A 20,809-nucleotide genomic window follows, 5' to 3' on the forward strand; every position below is an offset into this window, starting at 1 on the left:
AAGAAATTTAGAGACTATTTAAAGAAATATTGCAAGATATAATTAACCTTTAAGGAAGCAGAGTACAGTGGTGCCTCGCTTAACGAATGCCCTGCTTAACGAAATTTCCGCTTAACGAAAGGTTTTTTCTAGCGGAGGTTGCCTCGCTAGATGAATTCGTTTTATGAAAAATTCGTCTAGCGAATCGCGGTTTCCCATAGGAATGCATTGAATTTTTTCCTATGGGCAAAAAAAAATTCAAAAAAATTCAATGCATTCCTATGGGATTTGCTAGACAAATTTTTCGTTATAAGAAAAGACCCGTGGAATGAATTAAATTCGTCTAGTGAGGCACCACTGTATAGGCTTTAGGCCATGCATCCCCAAACTGCGGCCCTCCAGATGTTTTGGCCTACAACTCCCATGATCCTTAGCTAACAGGACTAGTGGTCGGGGAAGATGGGAATTGTAGACCAAAACATCTGGAGGGCTGAAGTTTGGGGGTGCCTGCTTTAGGCAGTATAACAGAAATTTTATTTAGGATAGAAGGGTAAGATAATTTTTTTTTAATGTATGGTTTTAGAAGACAAACCTGCTGAATGTAAAACAATGGACAATGTAGCTCAGTGGGGGAGAATGAGGGAAGTCCCTATACATTGAAAAGGATAATGTAATGAATGGTTAAAATTTTTTTATGTGCTATGTGTTTGTTTGTTATTAGTGTATAAAATCAATAAAAATTATTATTATAAAAAAAAGAGGGGAGAAATGAAGGTTCGCCAATAAGAAGAGTGGTCCAGTCAGTGCCATGCCATGGCTTGCCTTTCATCTCAAGCCTCCTATCACACATTCTAGGAGAAAGGGCTGTAGCTCAGTAGGTAAAGCTTCTGCTTTGCCTGCCGAGAGTCCCAGGTTCAATCCCCAACATCTCTAAGTAAAGTTGGGAATGAAGGAAGAACCTTCGCTGCAGCCTCTTGTATTCCTAGAGAGGAACCTCCACCCTGGACACTCACCTCACAGAAGACCTTCCGCGCCTCCGTCTCATAAAAGAGTCCAACGATGATGCGGGCATCTTGGCGCTGTAAGGGGAAAAGTAGGATCAGGTGGCCGGAGGGCGTTTCCACAGAGCCAGGTGTGATCAATTGCTTATAGCAGATTGATTGGTTATATTTCTATGCCTGTTTTCGTTCGAATGAACCCCAAAGCGGCTTACAAGCAACAGATGACAATAACAGAACAGAACGTCACAAATGCAGCACAAATCATATAGAACAGGCATGTCCAACAGGTAGATCGTGATCTACCGGTAGATCACTGGACGTCTGTGGTAGATCGCTGGTAGATCATTGGCTCCCCTCAAAGAAGCTGAACAACTGTGGCTCCCCTAAAAAAAGTTCAACATTTTACCTCCTCCCTGAAAAAACTCAACAACATTGACCTGAAGCCCCCCCAATGGACCTTCCTCCTTCCTAAAAAAAGCTAAACAACTTTGACCTGAACCCAAAAAAGGGGGTAGATCACTGCCAGTTTTTAACTCTGTGAGTAGATCACAGTCTCTTGGGAGTTGGCCACCCCTGATATAGAATAACTAACAAATCGTTAGTAGAACAATTGCAAATTATCAAGGAAACAATTACCGCCTATGAAACAGAACTACTAAAAATAAGGCACATGTCGCAATTGCAACGAAAATCGCACCATTGGATTTACAAAGTGCTACAGCATTCATAATCTATAAAACGATAGAATTAACAACATTCCCAAAACAGCAACCAAAAATAAACTAAGCATTGCTGAATTCATGCACACATTTTCCTCACCTGCATAACTCAAACTTTCATGCATTTTTTAAATGAATTGAACATATGAGCATGTAGTTTGCTTTACACACACAGCTGGACCAAAAGCCCATCTTGTCCAGCATCCCGGACCCTCCAAGTGTCCCTATTTTCCAGGGAAAGTCCTGGATTTACAGAAGCAATCCCTGATTAGATTTCTGATTTGATCCCGGAATGTCCCGCTTTTCCTTAGGGAGTCTCTATTTTCATCAGAGAAATGTTGGAGAGTATGGTGAAACCACCCCCAGCCAAGGAGATAAGTAACTTTACAACCTTTAGAAGATATTTGAAGGTAGTCCTGTAGAAGGATGTTTTAAAATGTTTAATGTTTTATTATATTTTTATATATGTTGGGAGCTGCCAAGAGTGGCTGCGGAAACCCAGTCAGATGGGTGGAGTATAATTATATATATAATGTAAAAAGGGCATGTGGGTGGGTCTCCACTTTTCTCTGAAACCGCTTGACCGCTTGCTTTCAAATTCGGACACAACATCCCATGCGAATGTCCGAAAGATCTAAGAAAGTTTGCAAAGACAAATGTCACACCTGGGCCACGTAAGACCCCCCCAAAACTACTGTTCCAGAACACACCATTCAGCCAAAAGTGCATGCTGGGAAAAGAACCAGGTTGCAAACCAGCGCCCTCTAGCGGCGGGGGTGGGGGGAGGAGGGGGCGCGATTCCTCATGGGTCGGCACAGGGTGGGGGGAGTCACAAGGATGCGCCTGCGTAAACAGAATACGTGTAAAACAGGGGGACTCTGAAGGTGAGGGGAATTTGAAGGGGACTCCGAGTCTCCATTTAACAGACTGAGCCACAGCAATGCGTGGCTGGGCCAGCTAGTAGTAGTAGTAGTAATAATAATAATAATAGGACACCCCTATTTTCATCGGTGAAATGTTGGAGAGTATGGCAGCCTGTTCTCACAGTGGCCAACCAGATGCCTCTGAGAATCCCACAAGCAAGACCTGAGCTCTCCCTGCTTATAGTTTCCTAGCTTAGCATTATGCTTCCAACAAGCTGCCTCTCTGAAGCAGAGCATTAAAGTGATAGTTGTTCTCCCTTGTTTGTCCCAGCAGGCAACCACTGCTCAGAGGTACGCTACTATCTCTAATTATGGGAGTGCTATTTATGAGCAATCCGAGTTACATTCCCCCCCCCACAAAAAAACCCCATCAAAGCTACTGGCGTCACCATCTAATTGCAGTCCTGAATTCCTCCGCTGATTGTACATTGTGCAAAGGAGGGCTTTCTTTTGTGCGCCCTGAACTTGCTGTTGCTCATCAGGCTGGCACACGGGGCGGTTGGACCAATCTGGCTGCGAATTCCGCATATTGGAAGGAGCCAAGGCATTTGACGAGAAAGGCACGCTGCCTCTTGCTTGGGGTTCCTGCCTCTTGCTCCTGCAGCGCGAGCGCCGACGAATCCGAAATGCAGTTTTCATTAATGTTTAATAGACCCTCCCGAGGAGCCTGGCGATCTGAAGTCGCGATGCAAAAAAAGACCCTGTTGTTTCTGGGGTGAGGGGAAAGGGGTCACGTTGCCTATAAGGCACTCTGGCCCCATAGGGTCCCAACCAGCGGGGAGAGCAGAGGGAGCAGTCTTTGCGGTAGGCAGGACATAAGTTCTGCACCAATCAAACAGACCTCCCTCCAATATATATATATATAGAGAGAGAGAGAAAAAGCGCTCTTGTTTTCTTCTGCAGTGTTAAATGCAGCCACTCGCTGACATGGAAAGGAAGGAAGCAGCTATATTCCAGTTGCTCCTGCTGGGTGCTTCTTGCAAGTGTCGCCTGCTTGTTCTTTTTTTTAAAAGGAGAAAACCCAACCCAACAGGGCTGCGGCAGGATCTGGCTCGTTCATTCTGGTGGCAACAGTTCTCCCCTGAGCAGAAGCTGTCAGGAGGCTTGTGGGTGGCGCTGTCTGTCCATCTGTCGGCTCAGGGGATGGCAGCTGCCGCCAGAACGAGAAAGGCACTGAATTTCAGGGGTGGCTTCTTTCTTCCTCACCCTGCCTCCCCCCCCCAGCCTCCACCAGCATGTGTGTGTGTGTGTGTGCCAGAAGCACCTACCAATCGTGCTTGGCTTGGAGCATGAGGGGGCATGTAAGCCCATCTCATAGATTATATAGAGTCACTTTTTGATATGCAGTACACTCTGAATTGTACTGCATATCAAAAAGTGCATATCAAAAAGCATATCAAAAGCATCAGAATTGATGCTTTTGAATTATGGTGCTGGAGGAGACTCTTGAGAGTCCCATGGACTGCAAGAAGATCAAACCTATCCATTCTGAAGGAAATCAGCCCTGAGTGCTCACTGGAAGGACAGATCGTGAAGCTGAGGGTCCAATACTTTGGCTACCTCATGAGAAGAGAAGACTCCCTGGAAAAGACCCTGATGTTGGGAAAGATTGAAGGCACTAGGAGAAGGGGACGGCAGAGGACAAGATGGTTGGACAGTGTTCTCGAGGCTACGAACATGAGTTTGACCAAACTGCGGGAGGCAGTGGAAGACAGGAGTGCCTGGCGTGCTCTGGTCCATGGGGTCACGAAGAGTCGGACACGACTAAACGACTAAACAACAACATACCTCGGAAGTCAAACGCCTTGTGAGCCGAATGTTTTGGCTTCCGAACGCCGCAAACGACTGAACGACTAAACAACAACAACAACAACAACACTCTGCCTTTCCACAAAGGAAACAGCCTTCAGAGGTGCTTAGGGTGGAGAAAGTGGACAGGAGGTTTTCCCCCTCTGTCCCCTAACACTAAAACTTGTGGACATCCAATGTCGCTGAATGCTGAAAGGCACAGGACAGATAAAAGTAAGCCCTTATATGGAATCTACAACAGGTAGGGATGGCCACCTACTTGACAGGCAGGCAGGCAGGCAGGCAGGCAGGCAGGCAGGCAGGCAGGCAGGCAGCTAGACAGGTAACCTTGTGGAAGATAAGGCAATCGCAAGGGAGGAGAGTGGCTGTTTAACTCCTGTCCTACTTGCCTGACAAAGTGCAGGGTAAACAAATATCTACAAAAATTAATCCAAAAGCGTTCCAATAACAAGAGCAGCCATGCATTTCAAATGCGACATCCATGTTTCAATAATATATCGGTAGCTGCTAGTTAACTCGCATATACAGTACAGTCATACATTGGTTTTTGAACAGCTTAGTCCACGAACAACTCAAAAGCCACAAACCCGGAAGTAGGTGTTCTGGTTTGCCAATTTTTGCCTCGGAAGCCAAACATCCGGTGTGGCTTCCAATTGGCTGCAGCCAATCAGAAGCCACACCTTGGTTTCCGAACGTTTTGGAAGTCAAACGGACTTCTGGAACACATTCTGTTCGAAAACCAAGGCACGACTGTACGAATAAAGGAATCATTTAATAGTCATCCCTGATCCAGGCTCATTGGAATCTCTACGTTCTTATAATTAGAAAACTGCCACTCAGATAATGTTAATGAATGTATCTAAGAAATGTTGTCAATCTAAAAAATGTTGGATGATTCAACTCATTGTTCCTTTATCTCTCCCCCTTTCTATCCTTTTCTCCTCTTTGATATTAGATTACAAATGTATAAGTGTTATGCATTGTTAAATTTTTATAAACTGAATATATATATATATATATATATATATATATATATATATATATATATGTTGTTGTTTAGTCGTTTAGTCGTGCCCGACTCTTCGTGACCCCATGGACCAGAGCACGTCAGGCACCCCTGTCTTCATATATATATATCCCAAAAATCTCTGAATAGGTTTTTCAAAATCTAAGGGTTGCATCCAACTAAGTTTTACTCCGGGTAGACCTACTGAAATGCATGGACCTACGTTAGTCCTATCTATTAATTTCAAAGCATCTGCCCTGAATGGGACTAGGATTGGACGCAACCCTAACTGTAAAAAAGCATCATTGGTAGTTGGTCAAGTAATGGGGGTTGGGCGAGGAAGCAAGAAAGTTTTGACAACCTCCCTTTCACCCAGATCACCTCCCCCCACATACACACAGTCACTTGGGGTAATTTAACACACTGCTACCAGCAAGGGCATTCTCAAAGTTTCAGTCAATTAACTCTCGTTCTAACAGCTAATAAGAAAGATGGCTGTCCAGGAGGTACTACTGAGATGCTAAGTGCAGGCAGGGATACAGCATGACTCATTTCTCTAGAGGGCCCGTCTTCAACTGGTAGGTCAAGACCCACCTGCAGGACACGGCCTGATCCAAGTGGGTCTCAACAGCAGCACTATCACCCTGATTTTACACATCACTTGGGAAGACAGGCGAACTAATACCAGTGTACTGGAAGAAGCAAAGATCACCAGTGACAAAGCAATGATTCTTCAACATCAGCTTCATTGGACTGGTCATGTTGTGCCAGATGCCTGATGATCGTCTTCCAAAGCAACTTCTCTATTCTGAACTTAAAAATGGAAAGCGTAATTTTGGTGGTCAACGAAAGAGGTTTAAAGACTGTCTCAAGGCATTTTTTAAAAAAAATGTAGTATAAACACCAACAATTGGGAAACACTTGCCTGCGAGCAATCCAATTGGAGAACAGCCTTTACCAAAGGTGTCATGGGCTTTGAAGACACTCAAAATCAGGGCGCAAGGGTGAAATGTGCGAAGAGGAAGGCACGCTTGGCAAATCCACACCATGATCAACTCCCGCCTGGAAACCAATGTCCCCACTGGGGAAGGACATGTGGATCCAGAATTGGCCTCCACAGTCACTTACGGACTCATTGTTAAAACCATGTTTATGGAAGACAATCTTACTCAGCTATGAGTGATCGCCAAAGAACAAGAAGTATCACCCTGTGGATATATGTCAAACAATTAAGAAGTGGGTCCCCAAATGCATGTTTGCGTTAAAGGTGGGCCCTGGGTCTGAAAAGGTTGAGGTTAGCCAAGGCCAGAGAGATGTGGCTCATGGTTATGAACCCTCCTTGTGGCTACACACTTAATTGGGAGAAAGCCTGACTGAAAACACTGAAGCTTATCTTCCAGCAAACAAACACGTCTAGGATTCTGCTGTCCGATTGAGATATGTACACTGGGACGAAACTTTTCACAGCTCTGCACAAGCCCGTCCCTGCCCCGTCCCAACAGCCTGAAGCTGTCCCACCAAAGAACACAGATCTGACATGTGCAAAAAGCACAGATACAAAGCAATCCAAATGTCCAGGCCCACCCGCCCTTGTTGAAGGGGGTTTGGATGGAGCAGAGCTGAGTCCCTCTGCCCTCCCTTAGAATCATAGAGTTGGAAGAGGCCACAAGGGCCATCCAGTCCAACCCCCTGCCAAGCAGGAAACACCATCGAAGCATTCCTGACATATGGCTGTCAAGCCTCTGCTTAAAGACCTCCAAAGAAGGAGACTCCACCACACTCCTTGGTAGCAAATTCCACTGCCGAACAGCTCTTACTGTCAGGAAGTTCTTCCTAATGTTTAGGTGGAATCTTCTTTCTTGTAGTTTGAACCCATTGCTCCGTGTCCGCTTCTCTGGAGCAGCAGAAAACAACCTTTCTCCCTCCTCTATATGACATCCTTTGATATATTTGAACATGGCTATCATATCACCCCTTAACCTTCTCTTCTCCAGGCTAAACATACCCAGCTGCCTAAGCCATTCCTCATAAGGCATCGTTTCCAGGCCTTTGACCATTTTGGTTGCCCTCTTCTGGACACGTTCCAGCTTGTCAGTATCCTTCTTGAACTGTGGTGCCCAGAACTGGACACAGTACTCCAGGTGAGGTCTGACTAGAGCAGAATACAGTGGTACTATTACTTCCCTTGATCTAGATGCTATACTCCTATTGATGCAGCCCACTCCTATTGCCTGCTAGCTTCTGCTAGCGGGGAGGAGCACCCCAATAGCAGGGCAGAAGCTGCTGCGGGCAGCACCCATGCTGACAGGGATCTCTAGACCTGAGGTCGGTAAGCACCCACCCCTCACAACCCCTTGCAGCCAGGATCACCTTCAGATTCTTGACGGGCACAGCAGGGTCAGAGAAGAAGCTCTGGCGGAAAGTGATCTCGATCCCGGCTTCTTTGACTCGCTCTTCCAGGTCATCCAAGGTCTATAAGAATGAAGAAGGAGGCACAGAGATAAGGAAGGTATAGGTGGTGTTGGAGGGGAGCAATGGTTCAGCATTTAAGTAATGCTAAAGTAGGGGATACAGTGGTGGTTAAGGATAAGGGTTTTAAAAATCAGCAGTGCGCGTTCCCTGTGCTTCTACAATCTCACTGGTAAAACACCTTTTATATCCAACAGCAAATGCAGCTTCCTGAGAATCTCGGTTTCTATTTTATTCGATAAAGTTTCTAGCCCCTGTGGCTGTAGGGCAAATACCTGAAAAATATTCAGGAACCTTTTTTTTTCCTCCTGAGGGAGAGGGGACGGCTTCTCTGGGCAGGGGTTCTCCATAACTCCTTGCCTCTTGCCATGGCAAACCAAACCAATTTTGTGCAAAACATAGGTGCCGCAACCCCAGAGTCGTCCGCAACTGGACGTAACAGTCAGGGGTCCCTTTACCTTTAAGAGCCAAATTATGCATTACGTTAAATGCGCTTAAACAACAACAACAACGATAATGATGATAAAGACGAGGCAATGTAACGGCCCCACCACCCAAACCAGACAGGAACGGCTGCATAGCAGTTACCAAAAGACATCCTTTCCTCCTTGCACTGGTTTAATGAGAATCGCCCCCAAGCTATTAGCTCTCCACTGGGCTATTTGCTTGCTGTGAGTAATAGCCTGTTTGCAAGTACTGTAAAGGCCTAGGCAGAGAACAGGCAGGACAGGAAAGCTAATTGACAAGAGTAGGGGAGGAGGAGGAGGATAACAAGGAGTTTGCTGGCAATCCTTTATCAGCGAAAGATAGGCAGGAGTCTCTGGAGGAAAAGTTCTGAGTGTGAGGAGAGAAGTGTTTACTGTCCCAACCCCAACCCCTTTCCTAGTGCCGGATTTACGTATAAGCTAAACAAGCTATGGCTTAGGGCCCCGCTCTCTTGGGGGCGCCCAAAAAATTTAAAGGGGAAAAAAACCTGGATGCACATTTCCAAAATATAAGATAAAAACAAATTAAATAAAACCTACATACAGCAACAGTGTTTTGGGTTGTGTAGGCTCCTGTGATGTAACGGGCTCCACCTGCTCCCTAAAATATCACTGGTTTGCTCATTTCTATATACAGGGTGCCTACATTCTGCATGGACTGGTGGTGTGGCAACACGTGCAAATGGATTGAGATACCTCAGGGGTAGGCAACCTAAGGCCTGTGGGCCGGATACGGCCCAACTGCCGTCTCAATCCGGCCCACAGACGGTCTGGGAACCAGTGTGTTTTTACATGAGTAGAATGTGTCCTTTTATTTAAAATGCATCTCTGGGTTTTTTGTGGGACATAGGAATTCGTTCACCCCCCCCACCCCCCCCAACGATGGCCAGACAAATTTTCTAAGTGGCTCTTTTTAAGGACTGAGATTAGACAAAGGGTTTTCTCCAGTAGAGCCCTGTGGGAGCTTATGGAAATGTACCACAATGAGGCACGGAGGGCTGCAGCCCATTGCTTATCGTGGTCCACACAAAAATAGCTTCATTAGCTTAACATTTGCATTAATGTGATGGACATGTCGGAGCGCAGCTGGTAGAAATGTTCCACTTCTTTTGTCGGTGCGATTTCCTTGTCTGAAACTATAAGTGGTAATTCTTCTTAGGACGTCTTGGAGAGGGAACAGCACTCGGCAGAGATCTTAGATGACATTTATTAAGATTCAGTAGGAAAAAGGGACCGAGAGATATGCTTCATGCCAGAGAGAGAGCAGTCTAGAGGCAGACTAACAACATCCCTGCCTCCTCCTGTTTTCGTTTTGTCCATGCCTCTCTTTTCCCATTCCATTCTTCTCCTCTCTGCTGCCTAACTTCAGACTGTAAGCCCCTTGCAGCAGAGACCTCTCTCCTTGCTGCTTATATTACCCATCACATTAACAGCCTGCATAATATTGGTACAATTGTACTAATCAAGCACAAGCTGACGTGTTTGGCATTTTAGATCATTTTTACTGTAATACTGTGGTTTTTAGTTTGTCTACTTCCTTCTGATTCTTTTTTTTACTAAGATGAAAGTGAGGTTTAGAAGCATTGAAGTAAAACAAGCAAAGAAGGTCTTAAACAGGGGTCAGCAAACTTTTTCAGCAGGGGGCCGGTCTACTGTCCCTCAGACCTTGTGGGGGGCCGGACTATATTTTGGAAAAAAATATGAACGAATTCCTATGCCCCACAAATAACCCAGAGATGCATTTTAAATGAAAGGACACATTCTACTCATGTAAAAACATGCTGATTTCTGGACCATCCACGGGCCGGATTTAGAAGGCGATTGGGCTGCATCCGGCCCCCGGGCCTTAGTTTGGGGACCCCTGGTCTTAAAGATAACTTGGGTCCTGATAAGGGCTAGAAACTTATTTTGAAAGAAAGCTGAAAGTTTCAAGGTTCTAATATTACAGCATAGTGCATGGATTTTTTTTGTGTTCAGGATAAAGCAATGATTATGTTAAAGCTGAAGAAAACATCACACACGGTTGAGGATTTTTTTTAAAGATGCTGAAGAAAGGCCTTGGACTTCAGTTGGATTGTGTTTGGGGATGATCAACCTGAAGGCTACAAGTTCAGCTCAGAGAAGGGTTTTTTTGTGCTATGAGACAAATAAACTCTGATAGCCTGCTGAAGTTTGGGAATTCACGAGATCAGTTCCAGTAGATAAAGGACTCCTTAAAACAGCCTTTCCCAACTTGGTTCCCTCCAGATATTTTGGACCACAACCTCCGTCAGCCCCAGTTTGCTGTAACAACCAGGAGAATTCCTGCCAGCCCTAGAGAATAGATTGGCTCTGACACAGTATCAAGCAGATTATTGTGTTCCACAAAATATAGCCCCCATTTGTTTGGTGCCACAGAACTTAATGGGAACCCTTGAAAATCAACTCTGTTCTTGGCTGTTGCCAGAATCAATCAAATATTGGGGACTGGTTTGCTGCTGTTGTTTAAATAAATGCAAATTACAAGGACAACCTCATGACTTGCACCAGGGGACTCATTGGGGATGTCCCAGAGGGTCCAAGCCCTGGGACTTGTATAGTGCCCCCTTCCATCCTCTTTCTCTAATGGAAAAACATATTTCTTTAAACCTTGCATATAGGGTGTTAAGGTGACATTCACACCATATATTGAAAGCACTCTTATACCACTTCCACAGCCATGGCTCCCCCCCCCAAAAAAAATTCTGGGAATTGTAGTTTGTTAAGAGTGCTGGGAACTGTAGTTCTGGGAGGGGTCTTCTGGCAAACTCTCAGCACTCTTAACAAATTAAGAGACCCCCTGGGGGAAGTATAGTGCAAACAGCGACATGGGTGGGACCCTGCCTTCTTACTTTCCCAGAAGTTTGTGCAAATCTTCTTCAAATCTGTGGTAAAAGGTAAAAAAAAGTAAAGGACCCTTGGATGGTTAAGTCCAGTCAAAGGCAACTATGGGGTTGCGGCGCTCATCTCGCTTTACAGGCGTTTGTCCGCAGACAGCTTTCCAGGTCATGTGGCCAGCAGGACTAAACCGCTTCTGGCGCAATGGAACACCGTGATGGAAACCAGAGTGCACGGAAATGCCATTTACCCTCCCGCCAGAGCGATACCTATTTATCTACTTGCACTGGTGTGCTTTCGAACTGCTAGGTTGGCAGGAGCTGGGACAGAGCAACGGGAGCTCACCCCGTCGCGGGGATTCGAACCGCCGACCTTCTGAACAGGAAGCCCAAGAGGCTCAGTGGTTTAGACCACAGTGCCACCCGTTCCCCTATCAAATCTGTGGTAGGTGTCTGTGCTCCTGAGTCCTTTTTTAGTGCTTAAGCAGCGCCATTGTTTTGTGTGTGTGTGTGTTTGTGTGTGTTGGGCAATGCTCTGGGCTCAGATGTTGCAGGAAGTCACAGGATGCCTGAAAGGTGTGGCAGGTGGGGGGTTTTTGCTCAGGGCTGGGGTCTCTCCATACCGAGGTGAACACCTCTGTGGTCTGCTGTATGGTGGCAATCTTGGTCCAGCTCCACTTCTTGAAGAGCTGCACGCGCGTGGGGTTGTGCAGAGTGGCTGACGGGTGCGTGCGGAAGAAGGTGGGGAAGCGCTGGCGGTTGGAGAGGGCTGGAGAGCTGGAGCCATAGGACAGCTGCGAGGAAAGGAGGAAGAGATGGGAAATAGGGCTTTAAAAGGCTGACACCTCCCAACATTCAGTCTATGGGTTCAAAGTTTCCCACCCATCGTTAACTCTGGCACAGAGACACCACAGGCACTCTGGCCCAACCCTTCAAATCATAGAATCAGGAAGGGGCCTCCAAGGGTCATCATAGTCCAACCCCCTTTCACCCAATGTGGGACTCGAACCCATGGTCCTGAGATTAAGAGTCCCATGTTCTATCCCTCAGGTCCTTGCTCTCAAACCTGATTTCTAGAGGCACTGGAGTTGGGGTGCTGGGCGCTTCCAGACAGCCTGTTCTGTTGAGGATTCACCCCGATTTGTTTGCAGGGGGATTAGATCAGGAACGGATAAAACCTTTGGCAGCCCAAGGGCCGCATTGTCTTCCGAGGGCCAATGGCGGGTAGTCCCACACCTGCTATTTAATGTGCATTCATTCTGATTTGTTTTGCGGGGGTGTTAGAGGACGTTGCGTCAAAGCAAGTGCCGTCTCCCACATACCCAACATGTTTTCTTGCCACTTTCCTTACTGCAAACAGTCCGATCCTTTTTTGTTTGTTGCGCAAGACCTTCTAAACAGCTATAATGGTTTAACCCCAATTGGCTGGTGGGTGACTGAATCCCACCTAAAAAGTGTAACTGTCTGGAAGCACACATACACACACACCCCGGCAGAGAAGTTTCCCCTGAAAACCTATCTCCCAATCCTAGGTGTGGGCTGTGCTAGCTTAGTGTCTACAGAAGTGCACTCTGCACACGCTCAGAGGCACTCTCGCCACAGCTTCCAGTTCTGAAAACAGGTTGCTGAGCTGAACCCTGCTCCGTGGGAAGACCCACCATCCCCATGAAAACCCACAGGCACAGCACACACACACACACACACAGAGAGACGGATACGCGAAGTGAAAGGTATGCTCACCACAATGAGGTTCCACATGCGTGCTGCTTCGGCCACCAGGGTTGAGACGCTGCTGCAGCCTGGCATGAGGATGATCTTGATGGGGTCATTGTAGAGGAGCTCGTAGAGGAATTTGGTGGCCACGCCTGGTTCGCACTGCACGGAGCGGGGCGGACAGAGAACAAATCCCATCACAAAGGTGGCTAACCTGAACGCAAACACTCCCCACACACTCGGGAAACAAACCCAGGAGACGGCTGGGGGAAAGGCTAAAATCACATACTAGGCATTGTACACGACGCGGGGGCAGGACATGGCTCCTGTCCAAAAAAGCGGCCATCGACTTAGCAGGCATAAGTGCTTGAGAAGGCAGCGGTGGAGGCAGGATGGGAAAGGGTCAGGTGGCCATGAAAATTTGGGCAACGAAAGAAGCTTTGCTAGCAAAATGGATCTGCAGGATGAAGAAGGGAGCTTGACGAACAGAGAGGTGAAAGGCCCTGGGGGTGTGGGGACTGTGGATCAATGATGCTGTGCATGTAAAAAGTCCCGGGGTCAAACCCCAGCATAGTGCATTACTGACTGAGACAGACTAATAGGTTCCTGGGAGTGCGACGCTAACCTGCACTCTCAGGCAACTGTGTTTACTTGGTTTCACTCCTATGGCTGGTGAGAGGGAGAGGGAGAGATGCCAGTCAGCTTCCCCCTCTCAAATGCCTTCCTTTCCGGGACCCCCACCCTATGAAAACAGTGTGAACATCTGGAGAGACCTCAACTGCTCAGGGCTTAAGAAACAAGGCCAAGAGCGGTGGACCAGAGTGCTTGGTTTGATGCAGGAACTGGGAAGGAAAGCTATTTTCCTTTCAACAGGCCGTTTACACACCTGCCCTGAGCAGTGAGGGTGGGGGCAGAATTGTCCCTCTGTTTGCAAAAAAAACTAAGACGACAAAGCCAGACCCTGTGCAGGTTTTTCAACAGCAGCTTTTAATGTTTAATAGATTATTGCATTTTAATGTTCTGTTCTGTTGGAAGCTGCCCAGAGTGGCTGGGGAAACTCAGCCAGATGGGCGGGGTATAAATAATAAATTATTATTATTATTATTATTATTATTATTATTATTATTATTATTATTATGGATGGGTTTCCTCCTCCCTTAGGTCTTGTATGGGGCTGGTTTGCCCACCTTTCTGTTGCCAGTGTGCAAAAGGAAAGGTGGGGCAGGAGGAAACCAAGTCGTTGCATAACAACAAGGGATGGCTTTTTCTTGCCAAGGGGCCCATCTCCTCCTGCACTGGTCCTGCTATTAATGGCCAGTAGGAGGGCTGCCCCTGCACCCCTTCTTCCACCAGCACAGCATAATGGGAGACCACCCTCCCCTGCCAATTGGGATTGGAGATATCCTGCCCCTGAATGGGGAGGCTCCATTCTTTGACATCACAAGCACGGCACAGAACAACGTGGCCTGCTGGCGTTCTGAGCAGCAGCTCGGGGAGGCTGGTGCCCAAATATAGCTGCCAATTTACCCTCCGCTTCCGAAGGACTTAAAGAGGCAACCAATGCCTTTCTGTGCAGCTAAGATCTTCCCACACATCCCACCTGACCTCCGCCCTGCTGTGTTGCACTTTCTCTCTCTCTCTCTCTTTGGGCTAATAGACTAGGCATCCCACCCTCTACTTCTCCCCCACTCCAAGAACCGCCAAGGCTGCCCATCCTGCTCCTGGCTGTGCGCCTCCACCGCAAGGGGATGATGAATTATTCAGGGCATAGCCGCCCGGGAAAGAGGATCAGTTTCCATGGCAACCCCATCGCAGGCGCTGCCACGGCAACCTGTCAGCGCCAGGGAGCGGGGCTTCAATAGGGAGGGAACAAAGGGAGGAACGCGGGGCGCAGGGTGGGTGGGTGACCAGGAAGCACCCCGGGTAGCCAAAGAGAGGGAGTGAGAGAATAGAGAAGAATCAGCACAGCAAAGGCAGATTTTTTTCGGAGTGGGGGGGGAGGATTGATGCATATGTGTGGGAGGAGGGACAGACGAGACCACAGAGATTGACGGGCAAAGAGGGGCGGATGGATGGGTGGCTGTGAATTTGGGGATCAGGCAGGAGCACGGAACAGAGCAGCGCTTCTGGAAATGATGGTTGGGGACAAGGAAACGGGCAGGACAGACGGAGAGGCGACAGGCTTGGTTTTGTGGGTAAACAGAGAGATGGGGGCGGTTAGGGTGAGGTGCACAGTGGTGGATGTGGAAGGAACACGCCACCTCTGGCAAGAAGCGTGGGCAGAGCCAGACAGAGAGTGGGAGGGCACGCATGTTCGTGGAAGGCGGAGAGGCAGAGAAATGGGCACTGGAAGCAAATTTGGCTTTCCGTAGTCTGCCCGTTGCTTGCACCTTGCAAGTGAAGGGGAAGAGCGGCTGTTGTGTTTCAGGGACTTCCCACAGGAATTTAATTTCGTTTATTAAATTTGTATGCCACCCATCCTCTATTGATCTCGGGGGCCTTTTGCAGCAGAATAACACACAGCGCATGAAAGAAAAGAAGGAGCAAAAAACGGTGACAGCAGGATGCTGGGCTCGATGGATCTGTGGTCCGATTCATTCCCGAAGAGCTATTCTTAAATCGAAAACATGAGCCGCAAACTCAAGTCCGCTGCAATATGGGCCTTCTTGGAAAAGATGCACACACACAGAGAGAGGTCTGTCTTTACCCATGACCATGCTCAGGGCAATGCAAGCCAGGCATTGCCCTGAGCATGTAAGGGGCAGGGTTGCACCCCACTATGCACCTGCCACTCAGAGGGCCAAAGGTACGTACTCCAGCAAATAATAATAATAATAATAATAATAATAATAATAATAATAATAATTTATTTATACCCCGCCCATTGGGCTGGGTTTCCCCAGCCACTCTGGGCGGCTTACAACAGAATATTAAAAGACAATAATCTATTAAACATTAAAAGCTTCCCTAAACAGAGATGAGGAAATGTGGCCTGATTTTATTGCAACCTGGGAAACAAAGAACTACGTTTCAATGGCCTTTCCAGTACTACCAGTGAAAGCCAAAGAGCCATTCCAGCTTGGCAACAACAACAAGCAGCATGGCTTCCTCCCAGGCCGTGCTTGGCTGTGATGAAACCCTAGAAGGCTGAAGCCATACAGTGAGAGCTCCTCTCCCCCCCCCCTTGTGCTGCCAGTTGGGTTCCTCCTCTTGTTCTTGACCTCTGGCACATTTCGATGCTCAGCGAAAACTGGGGACGAGAACAGAAGAGCCTGCTGGGTCAGGCCAACAGCCTATCTAGCCCGGCATCCTGTCATCAAAGCAGCCACCCAGATGCATGGTGGGAAATCTGCACGCAGGACCCAAAGGAAAGAATCTTTTCCCCCCTCCTGAGGTTTCCAGCAACTGGTGTTTAGAAGCATGGCTGCCCCTGGACAGTAGAGGGAGGTGTCATGCTGCTACTGTATCCTGAAAGTCACTGAACATAGAAGACAGAAGCGTGAAGAGCTGGGTGGGTGTTTAGGAGCTGCCAACAGGTACCAATGCACATATTGGAAACCAGACAGGATTGGCACAAGGCACATTAGAGAGGGAACACCCTCTGAGAAAGGAGCTGTAGCTCAGCAGTAGAGCATTTTGCTTTGCAAGCAGAAGGTCGCAGGTTCAATTCCTGGCGCCTCCAGGTAAAGACTACAAACGACTCCCTGCCTGAAACACTGAAGAGCGGCTGCCAGTCAGTGTTTTTGTCCCCTGTTGGAAACTCTGGAGAGCCACTCAGAGCCAGCATAGATGGTACTGAGCTCGGCAAGACAAATGGTCTGACTCAGAATGAGGACGCTTCCGATGTTCCTGTAAACACACGGCCGGCACAAACGCACAACAGGCAGAGTGAATGAGTACACAGAGGCATGAATGTGCAGGGAAAGAAAACAAAAAAAAAGAACGGGAGAGAAAGAGAGAGCACGTGGCAAAATCTGGCTGTACAAACCACCATGCTGTTTGCCTGTGGAATCCAATTGGACAGAACCCTTGGCTGCAGTTCCACTGCATTCGTACCTAAACGGCAAAGTCCCACTTGTGCAGGACACCAACTTAGAACAACGCAGCGTATAAAAATATGCAAACATACAGTAAAGCAGCTAGAGGGGGAGAGGGCAGCATGCTTGACAAGGCTGAGCATTTCTCGAGGCCCGGATCTGCCTGCAACTGTATTGGCAGCTCAGGGGGAGACCCTGGAACAGGTTCCCAATTCAGGCGAGACCTGGGACAGGTTAGAAGTCCTGCCTGCACAGTTTGCCTCTTGAGGATGCTGCAGTGCCTTCTAGCTTTGCACAACAATCTTAACTCTGTCTCATACTGGCTGTGACACACATACACACACACAATCCTGGAGCGGGAAAATTCTTTTGTGACTTTGGTTCAAAAGGCACCTCTAGGAAAGAAAGAACCGACAGGGTTTTTTTAAAAAATGCTGGGATTCTTCCACCACCCTCCACCTCCTGCCGCCATAACTCCTTCTTGAATTCTCATCAATGTCTAACCTTGGATCCCCATATTGCTACCATTCCCACCACTGGGTAAATTGGCTGGGGATATAGTTGGACTGCAATTCCCATTGTCCCCAGCCCACTTAGCCAGTGGTAGGAATGATGGGAGTTGTAGTCCAGCAATGTATGGAGACCCAAGGTTAAAGAACAGTACGCCTAACTGAGGTCAGCAATCCCAGAAACAAGCTTTAATCAAGCTCACGGCTCTAGGAAGAGGCAACGGAGAGCCAAGTGCAGGTGAGCTTCACCTGGGCTGTGGCTCAGTGGAAGAGCATCTGCTTGACAGGCAGAAGGTTGCAGGTGGTCCCGTCCCTGCTATTACCAGGTAAGTCTGGGGACGTCCCCTGCCCGAAACCCTGGAGAGACGCTGCCAGACAGTGCAGGCAGCACTGTGCCAGAGGGACCCATGGCCTGACTCTGAATAAGGCAGCTCCTGGTGCTCCCTCACAAATGGACCACTGCCCTCCTGCAATCTCTACCCCAGGAAACCGATCCACGCTGGCACCGGCGACCACCCACCTTTCCCCACCTTGGTGCCACATCACCCCACCTCCCACTCCTAGGACCTCTGGTTTGGATCCCAATCCAAGAGACATTCTTCCCCTAAGAGACCACCAAAGTAGTCACCACCCACAGTCTGGTCCATATTGCCAGAGGGGAAACCAACACAGAGAGAAGATTCCTTCTGTAGCCCTGGCACACAGGACTCCATTGACACCAACAGATCTAATGCTGCTCTTCCGAGTCACACTTCTCATAGCCACAAACAGTAGCGCCAACCCTGCATGCTGATCCTTCCATCCCCTTGACAGAAGCGAGGTCCTGCATCTCCCCAGCTTCCCCACCTTGCAAGGAAAAAAGCATGGGGCAGGGAGGGGGAGGGGGAGGGGGAGAACACATCTCTCTATGCCTACTTCTGTCCACACCATCAGTGGGTCACCTGGTAAGTCTCAATGCAAGCCTTCGTCTCATGCAACCCACCTTGCATCAGCGTCCCTGGAAGCCCCCCCCCCAGCCCCACTTCTGATCTTGCCCCCCCCCCCCGGACTCTTCTCGCACTGCATGCACTGCTGAGAATGCTTCTTTTCTTTGCAGACTTCTTGCCTCCCTTTTCACCTTGACTGCTGCTGCCATGTTGGGCCGGATCACCCCACTATGCAACCCTGCCTTACATCTCTCCCAAAGCCCTGATATGTCTCTGTGGCACATCCTTCACTCCCAACACCCCCTTTCTGCTTGGAGCCCACCAAGCCTCCCCATGCCCAGTTTTTCCCCGGCCCTCTCTGCCCTCCTCTCTTGGCAGCTGATGGGACCGCTAGGTTCTCTGTCCAAAGGAGATGCTCTGGTCCCACATGAAAGGTGAGGGGGCAGAACTTGGGACCATCCGCAGCACTGCCCCGTTCAAGCTTGCATCCCTCTGGCCTTTGGCCAGTTCCCTCGCCCCTCACCTCCGAGCTCTCATGGGATGCTGGCTGGCTGTCTTGACACCTTCCCACGCATCTGCTTCCTACTTTCAAGGTCTTTTCATCATCCATCCCTTCTCCCAGGGGCGTTCTAGTGGGAAGGATGGACAGCCCTTGGACAGATCTCCCCGCGCAGCCTGGGCTCTCCATGCCCCTGTGCAATCTGCGAGGGAGTGGGTGGAAGGATGCAGACCAGCTCCAGCACCTCAATTACTCTTGTGAGTCCATCCATCCAGGGCTCACTTTGCTGCACTTGCACCAGGAGGTGCAGCACCCACCTGGCTTCCCCACCACCCCTGCCGATGCCCCCCATCCTGCCCGTCCAGTGTGATGGGATGTCGTCCCCCCCCGTCTCCCTATCCCAACCTCCAGAGCCTCACATCCCCGCAGCGATGCCCACGTGTCACCCCCTGAACGGGCCGAGGGAGCTTGGGAGGGTGCGGGGTAGCGCGTGGGGGTAAGGCTGGGACGGGTCGCACGTCGTCTCACCTCGCTGTCGCGGTGGTCGAGGCGCAGCTCGTAGTCGGGCAGGATGTCCCTGCGGCTGTTGACGTCGTCGAGGGCCATCTGGGCCGAGGGCAGGCAGGCTTGGCCCCCGGGCCATCCGCCGGTCATGGGGAAGAGCGCGCCGATGTGCAGCCTCTTCTTGCCTGCGCCCAGCGGGGGAGAGAGCAAGAGCCAGCCCGTGAGAACCAGCAAGGCCGCCTGGGCGCCCCCGGCGGGGCGCGGGCCGGGCCAGGCCATGGTGTGCGGCCGGCCGGAGGTCAGGGGCGGCGGCGGCGCTGGCGGCGAGGGCGCGCGGCGGCGGCGCTGGCTGCACTGTGCGGCGGCGGCGAGGGCGCCAGAGCCGGCTCCTCCATGGCGCTGCCCGGCGTCGGTGCTGCAGTGAGCGAGCGGGCGAGCGAGCCAGCCGAGGGGGGGTGGGGGAAGGAGGAGGGAGGAGGAGGGAGAGCGGGTAGGGGAGGGGGAGGAGGAGGGAGGGAGGGGGCTGATGTCAGCGCGGAGCCGGCGTTAGTCCAGGGCTGGGGAGGGGGGTTGCAATGAGAACCCACAGCGGCGCTGCGTCCCGGCGCAAAGGGGTGCGGATGGGGACGAGGGCAAGCAGCTAGGCAAGGGAGGTAGAGGCCGAGAAGTTGGTGGAGGAAGGAGAGGGGGAGAGGGGCCACAGGGGGAGGTGTGGGGAAAGATGGGGGTGATGGAGAAGAGAGAGGGGTGGAGGAAGGGGGATATGGAAGCAATTTGGGATGATGGAGAGGAGAGAGGGAGAGAAACAGGAAAGGAAGGACGGGGTGCTGGTGGAGAGCAGGGAAAGTGGCAGGGTGATGGAGGGATGGGGAAGTCAGGTGAAGGAAGCGGGGAGCCCAGGTGTGAGTGTCTGGGTGCGGGGAAGAGTTGGAGGAGCAGAAGACATCCAGGGATGGGTGGAGGAAGAGGGGTAGGTGGCTAACGGCGCTCAGGGGTGGAGAACTTAGGAGGTATAGATTGGGAAGGAAGGATCAGAATAGAAATCAAAGAGGGATGGATGGATGGATGGGGGCCAGGAGGGAATGAGGGGCAAAGAGTTGGGGTGGGGAGGAGGAGAGGAGGGGGAAATGGCCTGTAGTGATGGAGGATGGAGCAAGAGCACGTGGTGGTGGAGCGCTAGCTAGGAGATTGTGGGGAAGTGAGAATGGGATGGGGAGAAAGGGAAGGAGGCATGGAGAACTGGCTAGTAAGAAAAGATGCTTGGATGGAGACTCAGTCAGAGTGAAGAGGCAATGGAGGCCGAAGGGATAAAAAGTCAGGGGAAGATGGAGAGAAAGAGAAAGAGAGAAATGGATGGATGATCAGAGAGAGGAAG

At 49.7% G+C, this 20,809-nt stretch overlaps 1 protein-coding gene across 1 annotated transcript in view; it reads right to left on the reverse strand.

The window, feature by feature from the left end:
* Positions 1 to 19,841, reverse strand: part of LOC118080910 (gamma-aminobutyric acid type B receptor subunit 1) — a gene marked incomplete at its 3' end in the record, with an annotated part of 45,148 nt that extends 25,307 nt beyond the window's left edge. Inside the window, 5 exon segments of the mRNA XM_060271233.1 lie at positions 993 to 1,058; positions 7,808 to 7,909; positions 11,870 to 12,040; positions 12,987 to 13,121; positions 19,459 to 19,841. Coding sequence (XP_060127216.1) covers positions 993 to 1,058; positions 7,808 to 7,909; positions 11,870 to 12,040; positions 12,987 to 13,121; positions 19,459 to 19,713 — 729 coding nt within the window.
* Between the last annotated feature and the right edge of the window lie 968 nt (positions 19,842 to 20,809).

Source organism: Zootoca vivipara, chromosome 2 (genome assembly GCF_963506605.1).
Source record: "Zootoca vivipara chromosome 2, rZooViv1.1, whole genome shotgun sequence".
Lineage (NCBI taxonomy): Eukaryota > Metazoa > Chordata > Lepidosauria > Squamata > Lacertidae > Zootoca > Zootoca vivipara.